The 20,059-nt window shown below is 39.8% G+C and overlaps 1 protein-coding gene and 1 long non-coding RNA gene across 3 annotated transcripts in view; one reads left to right on the top strand and one right to left on the bottom strand.

Moving 5' to 3' along the window:
• Positions 1-20,059, bottom strand: part of BCO1 (beta-carotene oxygenase 1) — a 172,801-nt gene that overhangs the window by 30,749 nt on the left and 121,993 nt on the right. The window contains exons 1-3 of one of the 2 annotated variants that reach the window (XM_036752322.1): positions 13,637-13,783; positions 13,109-13,201; positions 11,381-11,509 (exon numbers count right to left, since the gene is read on the bottom strand). In XM_036752322.1, coding sequence (XP_036608217.1) covers positions 11,381-11,509; positions 13,109-13,172 — 193 coding nt within the window. In that variant the 5' untranslated portion in view covers positions 13,173-13,201; positions 13,637-13,783. Of the gene's footprint in view, positions 1-11,380; positions 11,510-13,108; positions 13,202-13,636; positions 13,784-20,059 lie in introns of those variants that run through there. The other variant, XM_036752323.1, reaches the window with a different exon arrangement.
• On the top strand, positions 2,208-4,219 carry LOC118844434. The gene is made up of 2 exons (XR_005009969.1): positions 2,208-2,613; positions 3,210-4,219. It is a non-coding gene; the product is annotated as an uncharacterized LOC118844434 (long non-coding RNA).

Here is a 20,059-nt window from a genome sequence, read left to right as displayed (position 1 = left end):
TAGTCCTCTTCACACACTGCATGCTCCAGCGAAACTGGTCTGTTCTTTGTCTCCAGAACACACCTTCTGCCTTTGCTCCCTTGGAATCTTCTTAAGCCTGGAATTCCCACCCCAACCTGCTGATTTCTTACCCAACCCAAATCAAAGGTCTCCACCTCCTGCAGGAAGCCTTCTCTGATCCTTCCAGCTGTGACAGGCCTAGGTCAGAATCTCCTTTGTTGTTTGAAAGATAGGGTCTCCATAGTGTGTATGATAATTAACTGGTTGATATTTAAGGAAGAGCAGATCAATCAGGGCCAGCAGCTACCAGCTCCTTCTTGTGATTGGTTCTTGGACATTTCCAGTGGGAGAGGGGTCTATGCTACACAGTCTCTGACCCAGTCCCAGACCCAGCTTCAAATTCATTCCTAGTTACCACCTTAGCCCTGACTTTGGCTTCTCCTTCATCTCCAATCCCAGGCCTTAGCCTAGCCTCAGAACCCAAGGATATTTTTTTTTATTCTAGGAGAATAAAAATAAGATCTTTTGGGAAAAGTTCAGTGGAAACTCTATTTTAAAGCAATTTTGGGGTGTTTTTCCTAATACCCTTTAGGGAGAAATAACTATACTAAAACTAGGTTTGACAACAGATTAAAATTTGACCATCTTGGGGATATTTTAATTTAGAAACTGTTTGCTTGTTACTGATTATTGTGTTAAGGCTTGTTTTGTGGTTGATTTGATATTGATATTCCTAAGACTCATTTATTCAGCAAGCATTTACTAGGTGCCTACGATGCATTAGGCACTGTACTAGGTAGGCACAGGAAATAATCTCTTTCCTCAAGGAACTTACAATATATAGGGAGGTTGGGGTGGAGGGGGCCCAACAAGAACACAGAGAAGTAAAAACAAAATATTTTCATGTACTGGACCTGTGATTTCATTGGTATGGGAACTCCCAGGAAGCAAACTCCTGCCAATGCAGATTGGTATCTTCAACATATAGTAGTAGGGTTGCCTGGGGCACCAAGAGATTACTATGACTTAAACAGGATCACAGTATGTGTCAAATGCCAAATTTGAATTCAGTTTTTCTGAAGATTCAAAAGGCAGCTCTCTAAAGCTATTTTATCTCTTAAATACAAACATATCCACAGCACATACAAAGTAGTTTCAGAGGGCTGGACACTAGCAAATGCGGGGGGGGGGGGAGGGGGGGAGGGGGTGGAGAGGAAGGGGGTCAGGATCGGCTTGTACTTGAATTTAGCTTTGAAGGAATGATTGCTAATGTTTTGATTCGCATAACTAGGGGTGTGCTGGTAAATTTTTTAACAACTGTGTCTCAGGAGAAAAAATGACCACAGAACATACTCTTAAGTTTAATATGCATTATTAGCTTTTTCTCCATCACTTTCTAAAGTCTAGACAATTAACAAAACAACAAATCAAACCCTGACTTGTACCATTTGCTGATTTTTGAAGTGGAAGTGCTTACACTGAAAATTTAACAATCAGCTTTCCAGAACCAGTAAGAGTTGTCCCCGGCACACCCCTGTGTATAACCCTAAATAAGACCCTTTAGATCTGGGTTGCACCTTCTCAGTGCTTTATTTTGGCTTCTGGCCAATTCAATGCAGCAAATATTTCTTGCACTTACAAACTGCAGAAACGTGCTGGGGCTCTTAGCCAGAGCTGCAAGTACAAATGAAGCCAGATTTATGCCCCCAGGGAGCTCACTGCTGAAACACATTCCCTCCTCATCTCTTACTTTCAAAATCTTTATCTTCTTTTAAGGTTTAAATCTGGTTATACCTTCTCCTGGGTAAATTTCCTTGATTCCCTCATCCAAAAGTTCTCTTCTACCTCAAAATTTCCTGGAACATTTTGTCAGTTTCTCTCCTTTTCACCATCCCTACCTAGTTTAGATTATGCTTCTTGGAATACTTGCCGTATCTCACTTTCAGAATGAACTTTTGGCAGGGGTTGGGGATGGAGTAGGATTGTGTTTTTGCTTATCTTTGTGTCTCCAGTGCTAAACACAGGCCTTTTCACATAAAAGTCTCTAATAAATGTTCAACTGCACTGAAGACAGGGATACAAATAGTTAAGACTAAGATCGATCTTACTGTTTACTAATACATAGTTCACTAGGTCACTATGAACCACTCCTTCTAAAGTTACTGTAGCTCCACCTAAAATCTCTCCACTTCCAGGAAGCTCTTCCAGTCATATATAAAATGGATGATAATGTTTGCCATTTCATTCTGACCACAAAATTCCTCTGGCACCTTCCCCTATCCCGCGAATACATGGATTTACATCTGATATGAATAAAGAAGCATATTTATGCTTTTGTATATCAGCTGTTTGGTTGCTAAAAGGGGAAGAAAATGAACTGCTGTATAAAGAAAAAGGATTAAGTCAACATGTAAAAGATATAAAGTATCTTTCCTATGTGAACAGTCTGGTTGCAGAAAGGGACGGAAAAAGATTTTTTATACATAGAAAAATGGCTAAAATCTATATTTGAAGAAAGAGCTGTTCCGTTAAAATATGAGAACAGACATAGGAGGACTGGCCTAAGAACTGAAGAGGACTTATATGAGAACAGGGAAATGACCTGGCCTGCAGGTATGGTGGTCCCTCTGCTCATTTGCATGTAATATTTTTAGAGCTTGACAGGCTAATACTCACAAAGCACTAAATCAAATAGCTGTTTTGAGATGATGGCATGACTTGGTTTCATAACTAATGGAAAATTGGATTTTGTGAGTTTTGTATCATAATAGAAAGAGGAGTCCCAGAGAACCAGGAACTTCTGATTTGAGACATTAATAGTAGTGAAGAACCAAACAAGAAAAGCTGGGTGAGAGGAGTAGTCCAGAGGTTCTTAAACTGGGGTTATGAGTCTGTAAGGGGTCTGTGGATAGATTCTGGGGCATCTGTGAACTTAAATGGGAAAGATATATATCTTTGTTTCAATGTAATTGGTGTCCTTTGTAATCTTGTATATTTTATTTTATGCATTTAAAAACACAATTCTGAAAAGAAGTCCATGGTCACCACACTGCCAAGAGGTTCATGAGACAAAGAAATTTGCAGCAGAAATACTCAGCTGATAGGATGGCTGTAGCTGCTACACTGGGAGTTGCTAATTGACTGGGGAAAAAATGGCTAAAGTTCATTGAAAGAGAGCTGAATTTTCACTATTGCCCTTTATTTCCCAGGCACACCGTCTGAATTCCACTTCCTTGTCACCAGAGAATGGGACTCTACCCCAGGAGCTACCCTTTGTTTTGATAGGCCAGCATTGGCCTTGTATTATTTGGTTCCAAGACTTCACTGGCACTTGAAGACATCTCTAGCCATGCTACTTTGCTTAGCCATTTGCCTCTTCCCCTTTATGTGTTGTCTTCTCTCATTAGAATGTAAACTCTGAGAGCAGGGACTACCTTACTTCTGTTTGTATCCTGAGCACTTAATAACCATCTATCTATCTATCTATCACATATCTTTAGCATCATCCATAGTTTGAAAGAGGTAACTCCTCTCAAAAGTGCCTGGTAGTTCTCTGTTGTCTTCCTCTGGTTTGAGAGGAAATAGCAGAGGAGAAAGACAAGCTCTGTGTCTTTGTTAGAAGAAGCTAGCAGTATGATGCAGCATCCTGTTGACTGAAGAGTTGGCTAGGCTTGTTTGTATTTCCCAGAGAACCAATCTGAGAAGTTTTGTAGTTTTCTGGCTTAAAGGAATCACAAACTCGAAACAGTACTTCAGGACGCTTTCAAGGGTGATTATGACTTAAAAGAACTTATTACTATTTCATCACTTTGAGACCAGGAAACTTGATTTGCCCAACAACAGAACACTAACAACCAGTCAGTGAACAGTTAAGCAGAGAAGCAAGTTTGTGTGGTTCAGATTGTTAAAGAAGGGAACAAAGACATCAAGACCATCAGCAAAGGTGATAGTTTCCCTGAACAAATGAGTTGTCATTATTCATGTTTCTCCCTTCTAGACACACAAACACACACATACTCACACATACCCACACACATATATGTTCATTCTTCTCAACAGCTACTGTTTCCACGAAGGGAGAGTGAGAGTCAGGTTTATGTGAGGACTGTCATGTATTGATTATTCCTACATTTACTTTCTATTGTGTAGCTGTGACGTATTTGATTATTTTTGCTTTTGCTTTATTGCTTAAATAAATGTCCTGTATTTCAAGAGTTAATGGGATCATCATTGTGAATGATTTTGCATAGATCGGAAGCATACCACTGGGGACTCAGGAGCTACAGTGGAGAGTAGGAGGAGTAGATTCCTCCCACAACAGGTTACCCCCTAGCACGCTGAGAGAGTTTGAGTTATAGCTGTATGGTAGTACCCTTTCTTTACAAACTCAGATCCACTAATCATTGGTCCTGCTAATATGAGGGCAGGTGGAGGTGAGAAAACCAATTTGAGAGAGAGAGAGAGAGAGAGAGAGAGAGAGAGAGAGAAATGTTCTGCGTCAGGGGGTGGAGGGCAAGGGGCTTTCCAATGTATGAGTTATACTTTGATTCAATGTAGGTTCTCTGTGTATTCCCTCTGTGCTAATAAACAGCATTGTATTTTCCTAGATTGTAAAATAAGAAGGCAGAGACCACATCTAGCTGATATGATTAGTGCAACTTGGCTCTATCCCATAAATATTTAGTAATGCCTACTGTGTACAGGATACTGTGCTAGGCTCAAAAGATACAAATACAAAACAGAAAGCAATGTATGTCCTCAAGGAGTTTACATTCTACAGATTGACTTAAGCTCCAGAGCTGCATTCCAAGTACTCATAAATGCCTAGTTGATTGTGAAAAAGAGCTTCACAAATATCCTTTGATGATGAAGATAATTTTAATTATAACTGAAGCTTTTTATTTGCTATTTTTCCCTCATAGGTAGCATCACATTTGTCATTATCATTATAATATCCCACTGAAGTATAAAATGGTGGGTATAATCACTAATATCATTCTAGGACACCAACCAAGTTCAGTATTTCCCCCTCATAGGATCAATACAGCCTTCTTCTTTAGCCTCAGAACTTCTAGGGTACACGCCATCTGTTTCCATTTTTGTTTCATATGAGGTAGAAAGTAAGGGGCGAAATGGATGGAATGGTCCTTCTGAGACCCCTCCCAGCCCTGGAATTCCTCTGACTGTCCACTGGGAAGCTGTTGCACATCACATAGGAGCATGTTCCATCTGACCATGGAGCTAGAAATGAAATGATTCTTAGGCTCCAGAGAAGATACTCAGGGTGTATTAGTGTTTGCTCTGACCTTATAGGATCTGAGAGGTGGAAGACACTTAAAAGACCATCTAGTCTAACCTGAACAGAAATCCCCTCTACAACAACCCTAACAAGTAATCAGTGAACCTGTGCTGAGAGACCAACTGTGAAGGGGACCTCACCACCTCTGGGGCAGCCTATTTCTACTTTAGTATAGACCTAATTGCTCAGAGGTTTGTTTGGGTTTTTTCCTTATGAACGACCTAAATCTGCTTTTCTGCATTTTCTCCCCATTGTTCCTAGTTCTGCCATTGAGACCAAACACAATAAGTCTGATCTCTCTTCTACATTCCACAGTCCTTCAAAAATACTTGAAGACAGCACTTGTGTCCTTTTACCTAAGTATTTTCAGTTGAAGGCTACATATCTGTCATAGGCATGAGGTACTACAGAAAGAGCACTGCACTTGTACAGCAGAATTTTGGCCCTGCCTCCATACTATCTATGTGACTTTAGGGAAGTCACTTAAACTTGCTGGGAATCAGTTTCCTGAACAAAGAAGTTGGATTAGAATAATCAGGGGTGGGGAACCTGCGGCCTTGAGGTTACATGTCCCTCTTGGTCCTCAAGTGCATCCTGATTCAGTCAAAGGGCTGTACTTGAGGACCCAGAGGGACATATCTGGCCTCAAGGCCACAGGTTCCCCACCCCTGGATTACATGATCTCTTAGGTTCCTTACAGCTCTAGATCATATATTCCTATAAACATAGAATGTCAGAACTGGAAGATACTATAGAGACAGCAAATCCAGAATTCTGTCCATGGTACCACACTGACCCTAAAATGGAAGTACTGATTTGTGTGAATCACTGTCTAACAATTAGGCGATAAATCTTAAAAGAACACATATCCCCCTAATATTTTAACAAGGAAAATGACAATCTTGCTGCCATCTGCCCAAGTACATAGAAGGCACCTAATAAGTGTTTATTGATTAATTGCTCAAGATCACAGAGATTTTAAGTGGCAGAACAGAATTTGAATACAGAATCTCTGATTCCAAATCCAACAGTCTTTCCATTATACTCTGCTGCTTCCTAATCCTCTGATTGTGTGGCCCTTTCCTCAGTAGGTAAGTTTTTACTTCCTAATGGATCACCCCTTTCCTGCTCAGAGACTCAGGAATGGCCTCAGATCACTGTCAGAGATAGCCTTCTGAATCTGATTCAGACCTTAGGACAATACTCATTCTCTCTTCTGGACACATAATGATGATGCCCCTACCTTTGCCCATACCAGAGGCTAGGAGAGTAACTTTGTACCTTGGCATTCAACATATCAGAGCTATCAATCAGCTATGTCTCTCACCTTGGTTAATTAGAGGGATCATTTTACTATTTGGATAACAGTGAGATAATGCCAGTTTGTAAACTTACCTCATAAAATAGAAACATTAACTTGTTTCAGGTAAAAAAAAATTAATGAGCTCAGTGAGGGCAGAGACTATGTCTTATCTGAACATTACTTCTTCCTCACAACTAAGAACAGGGATGTTTAATAAGTATTTATTGAATTGAATGAAACTGAGAAATTCATGAGAAATATAGACTTGTAAAAGCTGTCTTTTTGGTTCTTAAACTAACTATCACTGGGAAACAGCAGGATACTTACAGGGAGAGACAGAAGACAGCATGTACCAAGCAAGTCAAATCCCTACCACCACCCTGACCACCATCTCCCCTAAGGTACTGATACAGACAACCCAGGATCCTGAGCCCAAGAGCCTTGGGAATAGCAATGCTTTCAGCCCCATACCCTCAGCTAACATCCTGGGAAGCAACCCCTGCAGAAATGCAGCCTGGCCACTACTCTTGCAGGTGCTACAAAGTACCAAAGGCCCAGAATAGCAAGTTCTTGCCACCAAGAATCCTTGGCATAGTCAAATTGTTCAGCATTAGAAACTGATGTCATTTCATCAGTTGGAAATGACATTAGAGAAGAGGCATTACCATCTACCTTGCTGCTGTGGCCTGAGGACCCTGGGACCTCTCCTTCTGACTTGCAGCTGAAACCTTCCCTATGTGTCATTTTCTTCATAAGAATGTGAGCTCCTAAAGAACGGGAGCTGTCTTACTTTTCTATTTGTATCATTAATGCTTATCACAATGGTTTGTACATAGTCACAACTTAATAAATGCTTTATTCTTTCAATCCTCTTGTTTTGGAAAGATTTGTTATTTTGAAATCTCAATCAGATTTCTTGTAATAGTCATATTTGTAAAGGAATGGCATAGATTTTGGATCACTCTGCATTTGAAAGTGAGTGAGCCCTGCTGTATCTCTTGATAAACATATATAGTAGACTGAATTTTGAAAATAATTTTCAGTTTTTCATTTTAAAAAGGTAATAGATAGCTAGGGGGCACACTGGATAGAGCACAGGGTCTAGTCAGGAAGGTCTGAGCTCAAATCCAGTCTTAGACACTTACTGTGTGACCCCTGAGCAAGCCAACTAAACTCTGTTTGCCTCAGTTTTCTCAACTGTAAGATGGGTGTTATAACAGCTCCTACCTACCAGGGTTGTTGGGGGGATCAAATGAGATATTTGTAAAGTGCTTAGCATAGTACCTGGCATATAGTTGGTGCTATATAAATGCTTTTTCTCTTCCCCCTTTCCTTTCCCCTTTCAAAGACTATAGAACAGTAAATCTAGTTCTGCTGCTTACTACCATACAGGGTAACCCAAAAGTCTTTATGCTCTTTTTAGCTATTAATACTTAAATTGCCACTGAGACTTTTGGGATGCCCCAGATATGGCCTTAGGGATATCTCTTAATTGCTCTGGGATTTACTTTCATTATCCATAAATGAAGGGTTTGGTCTAGATAACCTTTAAGGTCCCTTGCAACTCTAAATCTCATGGATGAAATTTAGGGAAATCAATCTGTCCTATAAGATTCTCTTTAATTTGCTTCTATCTCCCTAAGCATACACATATTCCCATAGACAGAAATCCTTAAAGTGTTACTATCAAATATATTGGCTGCTTGGTGAATTTGACCAGTGATCTCTACAAAGCACCTGTCTGTACAATTCCTTCAACATCCCTATGTCCCCATAAATGTCCTTAAACGTTTAGACATATAAATCACCAGTGCAAAACATGTATCACCTAGAGAGAAGATCCTTGACAAAAAGAATTCCATGTACATCAAAATATTTACAGCAGCACTTTTGTGATAGCAAATAACTGGAAACAAAGTGAATGCCCTTCAGTTGGGGTATGGCTAAACAAACTTGTGTTAATGGAATATTACTATGCTTTAAGAATTGATGAACATGATATACACAGAGCAGCTTAGAAAAACATGAATAGATAGATATAGAGGGAGAGAAGAGGCAGAGGGAGAGAAACATACATAGTGACTAAAATATCAAAAACAAAACAATGTTTCAAAGGTATAAAAAAATAAGCTTGGCTCCAAAGAAGAGATGAAAGGATACCTCCCCCTTGCTCAATGGCAGATGTGGGGGTTCATGGGCTTGAAATATTATATATAACAGCATATTTTTCCCATGTGTTGATTGGTTTAGTTCAATTTTTAAAAATTCTGTTGTAAGGAATAGCTTTCTGGGAGGGCAGAGAGAAGGGTGAAGGGAAATATTTGCATAGTGTAAAAACAAATTATACTAATAAAAATATCACAGGAAAAAAATAAATGTGGAAACCTGGAAAGGATCATTGGATAAAAGATTCATAGCTAGACTGGTTCTTAGAGGTCATCTGGTCCAACCTCTTCACTTTACAGAAGAGGAAATTGAAGCCAAGAGAGGGTATCTACTTGCCCAAGGCCATACTGGTAGAAAGCAGGAGATCTAGGAAGCAAAGCCAGGTTGGCTGACTCCAAAACCAGTGTTCTTTTCACTGTACCACAGCTGCCTCCAAGGGACTGTCAACAATTTCATGGCCATGTGAACAAACGTATAAATAAAATCTACTTTGAAGCTTTCTCTGAGTAATATCTTTGTGCTTTGATTTTGCTCATGAAAGTTATGTTAAGGGTTTAATTTGGCATAAAATGGGATTAAGTAATTTCACCTTTGTCATTTGCATTCCATAAAATGATGATCCTGACAAATAAAAGTCGTTAAGAGATGAAAAAGAAAATGAAACATCTATACATACTGAGAGTTTCTGTCAATAATACATTCATTAGATACCTTGGGCCTCTGATCTGGTCTTTTGCCAAACAATGAATTCAGTTTGTCCCAAAATGTAAACATAAAATCCAGTTGGGTTGTAAACATGCCAACCTCTTCTTATAAATGACTAAGCTGTGAGTGCAGTGAACTTGAGGGCTCAGAGAAAACATGTCTCTGGAATTCCTCACAGATGGGCCACCATACATCTTGACACTACAGAACAAGATTAAAGAGAAGAGACTCCAGAATTCTCCTCTCTTGCTCATTATTCAGCATAATTAAATGTGTGCCTTTTGAAGGGCAGGGAATAAACAAATAAGTTATGGCATTTACTTTCACAGTCTCTGGCCAAACTTTGGATTAATGAAAACAGTCCTTTCACCTAAGCCAGGAAGTGGGTTTTTGTTTTTTGGGTTTTTTTTTTTATTTTTAAAGTTAGCTTGTGACTCCCACATCAGAAAGAGAGGCTTCTTTGAGATAGCTAAGGACCAGGAATAAGACATTTATTTTCCTTTTATTCTGGGTGGTGGTCACTTTCCCCTCATGACCATGTTCCCTTCAGAATTCAAAGCTCAATATTGAGAAAGGAAATTTTTTGAGGCAGTACTTGTATTTCTTCTTGTCTCTATACTCCCATTGTCTAAGACCTAATATGTAGCAGATACTTGTTAAATGTTGCTGATTTGGATTAGAGGTCATGTTTTGGACACTGGCTTTTACTAAACTCAAATTACCCTTGGGTGCACCTATTTATCGGACAGAGACAACAGCTTCTACTTAGCAAAGGCAGAAATATATATTAAGTGGCTCAGAAGTAACTAGGTTGGAGGGAGACTGGACACTAGGATCTGGTTAAGAAACTAGGAATATTTATCCTAAAGGAGACTTAATTGGAAGATTGGGTTAGCATCGGGACAAGAATAGTAAGAAAGAAACTATATAAAGCTGTGCAGAGTGAGTGATGTGTTCAAATAGTGACTGGATGGACACCTGTCCAGGTTCTTGTAGATGTGATTCAGTCTTTACTCAGAGGACTGGACTCTAGCCCAGTGTTCTCTCTGGACTCTAGCCCAATGCCCTTCGAGGTCCCTTCCAACTTAATAAAAGTCTATGAGTTTGTGAGAGCTTTCTAGATCTGTGATTCTGCACCTCAGCTGTCCAAGACTATAGGTACTTGTACTGTAGGTAGCTAACAAAAAAAAAGGCAAAAATTCATAGCTGCAGAGGGAAAGAAGACTTTCCCCTTCACCTCCTTCAGGCTCTTGGGAGAAGAGAACCTAATAATGCACATGACTGACTACGTCACTCCTGGTGAGTCATTATCATCTCTAGAATAACATACAAACTCCTTAGCCTGGTATTTCAGGCTCTCAGTCATCTGGCTCCACCTCACCTTTCCAACTTTGTTTCACATTATTTCTCTTCTCACACTCTGCATTCTAGTCTAACTGATTAAACTGGCTATTCTCTGAACTCGGACATTCCATCTTCCTCTCTGTATTTGGGCAATTTGTCTCTCGTTCCTGGAATGCACTCCCCTCTTCACTTCTTCTTTCCTTTAAGATCAAGCTCAGGTGCCACATTCTCTGGGAAGCCTTCTCCATAGCCCCATGTGAAAGGATTCTCTCCCTCTTCAGATTTTCCCAGATAATTTTTTCTGACTTTTTCCCCATCACTGGCTCCCTTGTATTCTTCCAATTTTCATACATGTTATATCCCCTCCCTGCCACCACTACCATGAAATTGGAAATTCCTTGAAGGTCAAGGACTGTGCTGTTTTTCATCTTTGCATTCTAGGCACTTAGCACAGTGACTTGTATGTATTAGGTAATTAACAAGTGTTTATTAAACTGAATTATTGACATTAACTCTTAAGCAAATAGCTATGTCTACTTTCCAAAATGATTTGCTGGTCTTACCTTTTTGAATGGTAAAGCTATGCAACAAGGCCAAACCATCAAACCAATGATTATATGTAGTCTCCCCAATGGTGTGCATGCCAGGGCCATTCCGTAGGAGAGTCCCATGAAGCCAAGTTGGCAGCTCACCTACAGACAGAAAAAATATTTTACTTTCATTTTTGAAATTAGAACTGAGCCACTGAAAGAAGTATAACATGAACAGAAATCACACAGCCCTGAATATGTAAAATACAAAACACTAGAAATGAGCGTTTACTAGGTGGATACTAGTTTTTCACTAGGGACTGTTAGGACATCAAAATTAAGCCTGTTCTGCACCCCAAGGTTGGTTTTCTAAAACAATTTTTATGCCTCTACTGAGAGGCATAAAATAAAATTAAGAAGGATTAATTACCACACTCTATTCTTATTGTTGAAAGATAATTGATTAGAGATCATAGGATTATAGAGTTAGAGCTCGGAAGAAACTTAAATGTTATCTAGTTCAGCCCCTTCCACTTTACCGATGAGGAAAGTAAGGCCTAGAGATGTTAGATGATTGGTAGTCAGGTGGCAGAGTGAAAAGAATGATGGACTTGGACAAAGGAAAACCTGAGTTCAAATCCTGCCTCTGGCACTTACTAGAATCTCCTTAGACATCTTTAAAAATAAAAACTGTCAGTATTACTTATGTGATCCTAGACAAATCACTTAAACATGTCTCAGCCTCAGTTTCATTATATATAAAGTAAGAATAATAATAGCACCTATCTCACAGGGTTGTTGTAAGGATCGAATAAATAATATTTGTAAGGCATGCTCAGGCAAAACTATGGATTCTAGCTAAACCAGATTAAAATAATTAGGAAATGGTTAACAAAATAAATAAAAATACAATACAACATAATGTTAATTTCTGGTTTTCTAAGTTACTATGGGAACCTCATCCTCTATTTGAGTTTGACTCTACTGAATGTAAAGCATTTTGCAAACCCTAACATGCTATTATTATTATTATTATTAATTTCCCAAGATCACATAGGCAGCCCTGATCTATCTTATTTTGAAAGAAGATTCTCCAATCTCCAAACACTAGTTACAAGCCAGTCCTTCTTTCATTATGTTCCTCACTGGTACCACTGCTTTTAGGAATGACAATCAAGCCAATTGCTACCATGCCACATGCAGAGGACCAAAACCTCTCTGTCTCCCTCGTGCTCTGGAGCTGAACAACACGAGCTATTCTCATCATTGGATATAATCATGCTGCTGCTTCCCAGGTTTGAGTGACACTGTCCTACTTAGGTACCTGTCCGAAAATTTAGAATTAGTTACTTTCCCCAACAGCCTAAGGGACATACAATAAAAGTGGCAGCAACTAGAGAGATCATAAAAAAAGGCCTGAACTAAACTCAATCTGTCTGTTAAGTGCCTACTATGCTCAGTGCTGTGCTAAAGGATGAAGGGAATAAAGCATGAAGTCTAGTAGGGGGTGTTCACCTTCAAGAAGAATGAGTAGATGTATATGAGCATATGAATTATATATAAATATGTGAAAGTATATATTTGGATAAATAAATATATTTATACATGCAGGTACACGTATAGGAGGGTTTTATGCATGTATATGAGTTTGCGAGCATGTTTCTAGCCTAGTCTTCCTCAGACTTCCTTATCCTCAGTTTGCCCAAAGGTTTCATCCATCTGAGACAGCCCAAGTTTTCCACCATATCTATCATTTCTTACCTCTAATTTTGGCTCTCAAAGGCTCTGGCTGTTCCTTCGTGTTCTTGCCAAAGATCATATCCATGGCAGGGGAGAGAATGTATTGCTGCTGTCCTGATGAGTAACAACAATGACGATACGATTAGAGGAAGGAGAAATGAACTGGAAAGAGCTTTTTCAGCCTCTCACCCTCTCTTTTTCTCCCTTTCTTTCCTTCCCCTATGAGAACCCTTCCCAGCTCTGTCTTCCTGCCCCCCCCCCCCTTGCTTCTCTCTCTTTATCTGGCCCTTCTCCTTCACAAGTTACTGGTGCCTTTATCTCTCTTTCTGCACGCACATTCTTTATTTATAAAAGGTCTTGACTGAAGGTCAATTGCCTGTCATTCTGTACTAGCAGATCTTTAATGCTCTGTGCACTCTGCAGTCTGTCATCTAACTAGTTTCTTTTGGGAACTAAACTCAATGGTTTAGGAGAGTGCAGAGAGAAACCAAGCTATTGGGGTTTAATAGTGCTGGTGGGAGATTTCAACACTAAGTTGCTTATACATACAAAGCACAAGGGGTGAGACTTTTAGGATGTTGATCCTGAAGGGGATGGAATTCAGGAAGCCCTGGAGGAGACTTGGTGTAGCACATCACCCAAGTCATTAATCCCATGTCTCTCCTTCTGGCAGCAGGACATCACAGCATTAGTTGGGATTGGGCAAAGCTGAGAAATTAAAAAAAAATAGAGCTAGGGTTCTTAACCTGGGATGCACAAACTTGGGGTCTGTAAATATATTTTAGGTCTATGAATTTGGATAGGAAAAAAATCCCAACTTTTAAAAATTAACCTCTAACTGAAATTTAGCATTTCCTTCAATTACTTAAAAATGTTATTCTGAGAAGGGGTCAATATATGACACAGAAGAAAGGTTAAGAACCATTGGTATAGAAAGATAGAAGGTCACTGTCTCAGGAAGAAAAAAAAAGGCAACTCAGGGCTATTAAAGAAAAAGCACAGTCACTTTTGAAAATATTTTTTATTTTTAGCTTACAACACTCAGTTCCACAAGTTTTTGAGTTCCAAATTTTCTCCCCCTCCCTCTCCTATCCCCTCTCCAAGAAGGCATGTAATCCAATATAGGTTCTACATATACCTTCACATTAAACCTAGTTACACAGTAGTCAAGTTGTAAAGAATAATAACCAATGGAATGAATCATGAGAAAGAAGAAACAAAACCAAAAAAGAAGTAAAAAAAAGAGAGAGAGCAAATAGTTTGCCTCAATCTGCATTCAGACTCTGTTATTCTTTCTCTGGATGTGGATAGTTTTTTCCATCATGAGTCTTTTGGAGCTGTCTTTGAACCTTGTATTGCTGAGAAGAGCCAAGTCTATCAAAGTTAGTCATCACAGATACGGTGTGTCTGTAATCATGTATAATGTTCTCTTGGTTCTGCTCCCCTCACTCAGCATCAGATATTTCCAGGTTATTCAGGTAAGTCATTCCAGGTTATTATGAAGTCCATCTGCTTCTCATTTCTTATAGCCCAGTAGCATTTTACATTCATATACCACAACTTGTTTAGCCATTTTCCAATTGATAGGCATCCCCTTGATTTCCAATTCTTTGCCACCACAAAAAGAACTGCTATAAATATTTTTGTACATGAGTCCCTTTCCTACTTGTATGATCTCTTTGAGATACAGCCCTAGAAGTGGTATTGCTGGGTAAAAGGGTATGCACATTTTTGTAGCCCTTTGGTCATAGTTCCAAACTGTTCTCCAGAATGGTTGGATCACTTCACGACTCCACCAACAACATAACAGTGTTCCTATTTTCCCACATCTTCTCCAGCATTTGTGATTTTCCTGTTTTGTTATGTTAGCCAATCTGACAGGTGAGATATAGTACCTAAGAGTTGTTTTGATTTGCATTTCTCTAATCAATAGTGATTTAGGGCATTTTTTCATATGACTATAGATATTTCTGTTTGTTCACTTTTAAAATTAAAACAGGAAATAACCTATTCAATTATGATGGTGAATAATGGAAATTGATTTCAGTTCTTATGGCCAATTAGCAAAAAAAGGCAGAAAGTGGAAGGAGAGAGGAGGGAAAATCAAGAGAAAGATTACTGAAGCTGGGAAAAACAGGAAGGGAAAACTGTAGACAGAAGAAGGAGAGAGAAACACATGTAGAAGTACTTAAGGGAGGATGTAGACTGCCCAGATCAGGTGGTCCATCTGTAGGAGAAAGTGGTTTTGGTCAAAGACAGAACCGTAATGTGCAAGGATTTCACCCTTGTAGAAGATAATCTGAGCTAAAAATCAGGGCATTTTGACCACAGTGGGATTCTGTCCCAATTCTATCCACAAGTGGAACCTGGAATTCCAAACTTGTGAATTTGTGGCAGTTAGGTGCTTGATTGAGAACAACTTAATAAATCATCGTGGGGGGGGGGGCAGTGTGAGGACGTGGGGAGAGAACAAATGGCTTTTGAAGTGGTGGGTATTTGGATTACAGTTTTAAGATATATTTCTTTGTGCCTACCAGGCCTGATAAGACAAAACACCACTGATTCCAAAAAAATGTTTTTAAAAAAGATGTAGGAAAGATTGACAAAAGTAATGATGAAACTAACTAATATAACCACATTAAGGATGTTTCTAATGTTAAAATTGTACAGTTTTTAGTTTTTTTGATGTTTAAAGTTAATTACATAAATTATTGTTAAAAATAAAAGAAGAGAGCATTGAGTGTCAGCTCATCAGGTTTGGCCTTATGGGGTACTTGTTCCTGGGTGAGATCACCATTGGTCCACTGAAGATCTTCTTGTTTCCACATTCAGAAACCTGGTTTTGTCAGCTTACCCAGAAGTGATTGGGCTCTGAGGAACATACTGATTCAAAAGGAACAAAAGCCAATGCCAATGCATTAGTTTATGAAGGCAAAACAATGTTTGGGAGAGCATAGGATTTGGATTCCAAGGACCTGGGTTGGAATCCTGGCTCTGCTATTTGATATCCCTTCCCAGGTTTGAGCTTCAGTTTCTAGAAACATAAAAATGATGTGATAAATCTAGGTAATCTCTAAAGGTCCTCCCAACTTGAAATTCTATGAGGACCTTATGACAACCCCTTGGTCTGAGCCTAGATGTCACTGTAATACCAGATACAGTAGAAAGATCACTAACTCTGGAGTTCTCATACTCTGGAGTTCAAATCTCAGGCTCAAACTCTGCTTCGAGCTGTCTGTATGACTTTGAGTAAGCTATTTAAGCTACTTGAGCCTCAGTTTCCTCATCCATAAGTCGACAAACATTTATTAAGCTCTTACTTTGCTCTAGGCATGATAGTAAGACCTGGGAATGCACAGGAAGGCAAAAGACAGTCTCTGCTCTCAGGGTGTTCATAGTCTAATGGGGAAGACAACATGCAAACAACCATGTACAAACAAGATAGAAACAGGATAAATTGGAGATAATAAACAGAGGAAAGGAATTAGCCTTAAAGGGGATTAGGAAAGACTTCTTTGAGAAGGTGGTATGTTTGATGGGATTTGAAGGAAGCCAGAAAAGCCCAGGAGAAGGAGATGAGGAAAGAGAGCATCCCAGGCATGGGGGACAATAATAGTAGCTAACATTTATTTAGCACTTCTTTATATTTGTTGTCTTCATAAAAATCCTGGGAGTAGGTGTCATTATCCCCTTTTGTTTCAACAATCCGGCTAGCAGCTGTTGTGGGGGTGAAAGACCAACACAAGCCCAACAACAAGAACACTGCCAAAGCCCAGATTCTTTTGATCTGCTTTACTAAGGAAAGCAACGTTAAGGGGTTAACAAGCTTATTTTAATCCAGCATACAAATATCACTCACTTAGTTCAGGGGAAAAAGCCAGCACCCTGAACTTCAAAGCAAAATACAAAGAAAGTACAAACATCGACAGACAGACCTTGTCTGATTCAAGTCCCAATACATAGTTACCAGAGTTTAACAAAGTCCCAGCATCCGGGTTTACGAGCTGGAGGGCTCTTAGCTACAGCTGCCCGGAGTCTCTGCATCAGCGTGCCACCAAGAGTGAGAGCCCCTGAGCAAATAGCTCTGTCTTCTCTTCTTATACCATTTCAGATGTCATCAAATGTCATCTGAATGACTAGAACTTAGGCTCCTATGATTGGCTCTTGAGTTAGCCCCTCCCCTTAGTACCCTGGGAGCTTCACACCCACATAGGCTTGGCACCTAATAGGGGTTTGGGCCTAGGGCTTAGCACCTAGTAAGACTCAGTGAAATACACTGAATTAATCAAAGGAAACAAAAGCCAAACTCTTCAAGGGCATTTGGTTGAACTGAGTGCTAAGAGTCCATTTTGCTTACCAACACACCTTTTTACAGATGAGGACACTGAGGCTGAGTCACACAGCTAGCAGGTATCTTGGGCAGGATTCAAACTGAGGTCTTCCTGACTCCATGTCCAACGTCTGTCCATGGTGCCACCCACATGCATAGTGAGGAGGTTGGACTTGGTATTTGAAGTTTCTTCCCACTTTAGATCTATGATTCTATGATATTCCTATTATACTATATTCCAACGACCAGATGCTCATAAGCACTTTCCAAGTTTTCCTCTTCTCAGTATCAAGGTAATTTGGGAAATCATATTAGTCATCAGAAGGTTGCTTGGTGAGTCAATACGAGGTCATTAGATGGTTTCATGAAAGCTATGATAGAGCCTGGAGTGGAATACCTGTTCCAACATAGTCAGTGGCACAAGGGTGAGGCAAATAAAGTGCTTGCCTTGGGCACTCAAGCAGAGAAAATTATATATGCATGTACCCAAAGATACTCAAGGAAAAATCCATAAAATATATATCTACTATCCAAAGTACTTTGTGCTATTATACATAGAAGTATAATTTTGTATTCTCACTTAAAGAGCAAAATTAGTTACTTATGAATCTGACATAAGGCCATACCTTCTAAGACAAGCTCCTGATATCTGCCAGATATGTCATCTTTCTTGCTTACTCCATGCTAGGAGAATACAAGACAAATTTTCATTGTTGAGCTTTCCTTTTTCACTATTGTGGAAAGAGCACTAATTTTGGAGTCGGGGACCTCAGTTCAAATCCTGCCCCTGACGCACACTAGGTGCGTAAATAACTCATACTCCTTGGGTTTTAGTTTCCTCACTTATAAAAGGAAAGTGTTGAACTAGATAGCCTTGGAGGCCCCTTCCAACTCTAAATCTACGCTTCTATGCTTCCCACTGGTCACCAAAACTTTCTGCCATTAAAGCACTTTGATACAAAGCTGGGAGGATAGCTAATACACTGGATAAGAGAGCAGAGATCCCATAAGAGCTTGACAAACTACAGCATTTTAATAAACTTGTAAGAGAAAATGCAGTAGAGATGATTGTTAAATATTACACTTGAGTGAAAACAAATCTTCACAAGTATAAGAATGGGTAATCTATGATTAGTCAGTAGACTGTCTGAAGCAGGTAAGTTTTAGTGAACCACAGCTCAATACAAGGCAGCACTGTGATGTAACAGTCAGAAAGAGTGAATTTGATCCCTGGCTGTATTCAAAGACGCAGGGGTTCTAGGAATAAGGGGGTGATGGTTTCACTATTTTCTACTTTCATTGGGCCTCATCTGGAGTACTGAGTTGAGCTCTGGGTGCCAGTTTATGAAGGACATTGATAAGCTGGAAAGTATCCAAAGGAGGGTAACCAGGACCTTATTTCCATGTCACCTGAGGATCATTTGAAAGAACTGAGAATGTAAATAGTCTGAACAAGAGAAGACTAGAGGATTCATCATTTAAATGGTTGTCACTTCTTTCTGGTCCTATACGGCAGGGCCAGGAGAAATGGATATAAGTTGCAAAGAGGCCAATTTAGACTTGATGTGAAGAAAAACAACCTAACAATTGTTGTTCAGTCGTGTCCGACTCTATGTGGTTTTCTTGGCAAAGATACTGGAGTGGTTTATCATTTCCCTCTCCACTGTGTCCTCATTTTACAGATGAGGAACTGAGGCAAACAGGATTAAGTGACTTGGCCAGGATCACATAAGTGTCTGAAGCCAGAATTGAACTCAGATCTTCCTGACTCTAGGCCCAGTGCTCTAACCACTGTTCCACCTAGCTACCCTAACAATTGGAGCTGTCCAGAAGTGGAATGGGTTGCCTTAAGAGACAATGGCTTTGGGGCAGCTAGGTGGCACAGTGGATAGAGCACCTGCCCTGAAGTCAAGCAGACCTGAATTCAAATCTGGTCTCAGACACCTGACACTTACTAGCTGTGTGACCCTGAGCAAGTCATTTAACCCTGACTGCCTCACCAGAACAGAGAGATGGGGGGAGCCGGGGGGGGGAGGCGGGGAGAGAGAGAAAGAGAGAGAGAGAGAGAAAGAGAGAGAGAGAGAGAGAAAGAGAGAGAGAGAGAGAGAAAGAGAGAGAGAGAGATGGAAAGAGAGAGAGAGGGAGAGAGAGAGACGGAAAGAGAGAAAGAGAGAAAGAGAGAGAATGAGAGAGAATGGCTTTCCTTTCCTTGGAAGTTTTCAGAGTTTGGGCTATATGTTAGTTAGAATTGCAGTATTTCTTCCATGTATGGATTTGCCACCAAGGGCCTTTCTAACTCTAAAATTCTGTAATTCTCATTCTATGATTCACTTTCGTGTGGCAGGTAGCTTTTAAAGGAATATCCTCATTTTAGGAAGGCTCTTTAAGTCTCTTTCTGAAAACACTCTGGTCTTAACAACTCAGTTACAAACCATACTTGGCAAAGAAGAGGCATATGCATATCTACATTTGAAAGGGTAACATTTTTAAACTTTGTGCCACACTGTTGGCATGTGTTCCCACTTCCTTTACCCCAAATGGTGGACTGCTTTCTCCCTTTAAAGAGTAGGAGAAATTTGATGAAAACATAAGTTTTGGTCTGAAGTCAAGTTTGCTGGCTTATAATTTGCAGGTTCTATGCT

Source organism: Trichosurus vulpecula, chromosome 3 (assembly GCF_011100635.1).
Source record: "Trichosurus vulpecula isolate mTriVul1 chromosome 3, mTriVul1.pri, whole genome shotgun sequence".
NCBI classification, from domain to species: domain Eukaryota; kingdom Metazoa; phylum Chordata; class Mammalia; order Diprotodontia; family Phalangeridae; genus Trichosurus; species Trichosurus vulpecula.
The sequence above is the reverse complement of the archived record's forward strand: the minus strand, read 5'-3'. Positions and strand labels throughout refer to the sequence as shown.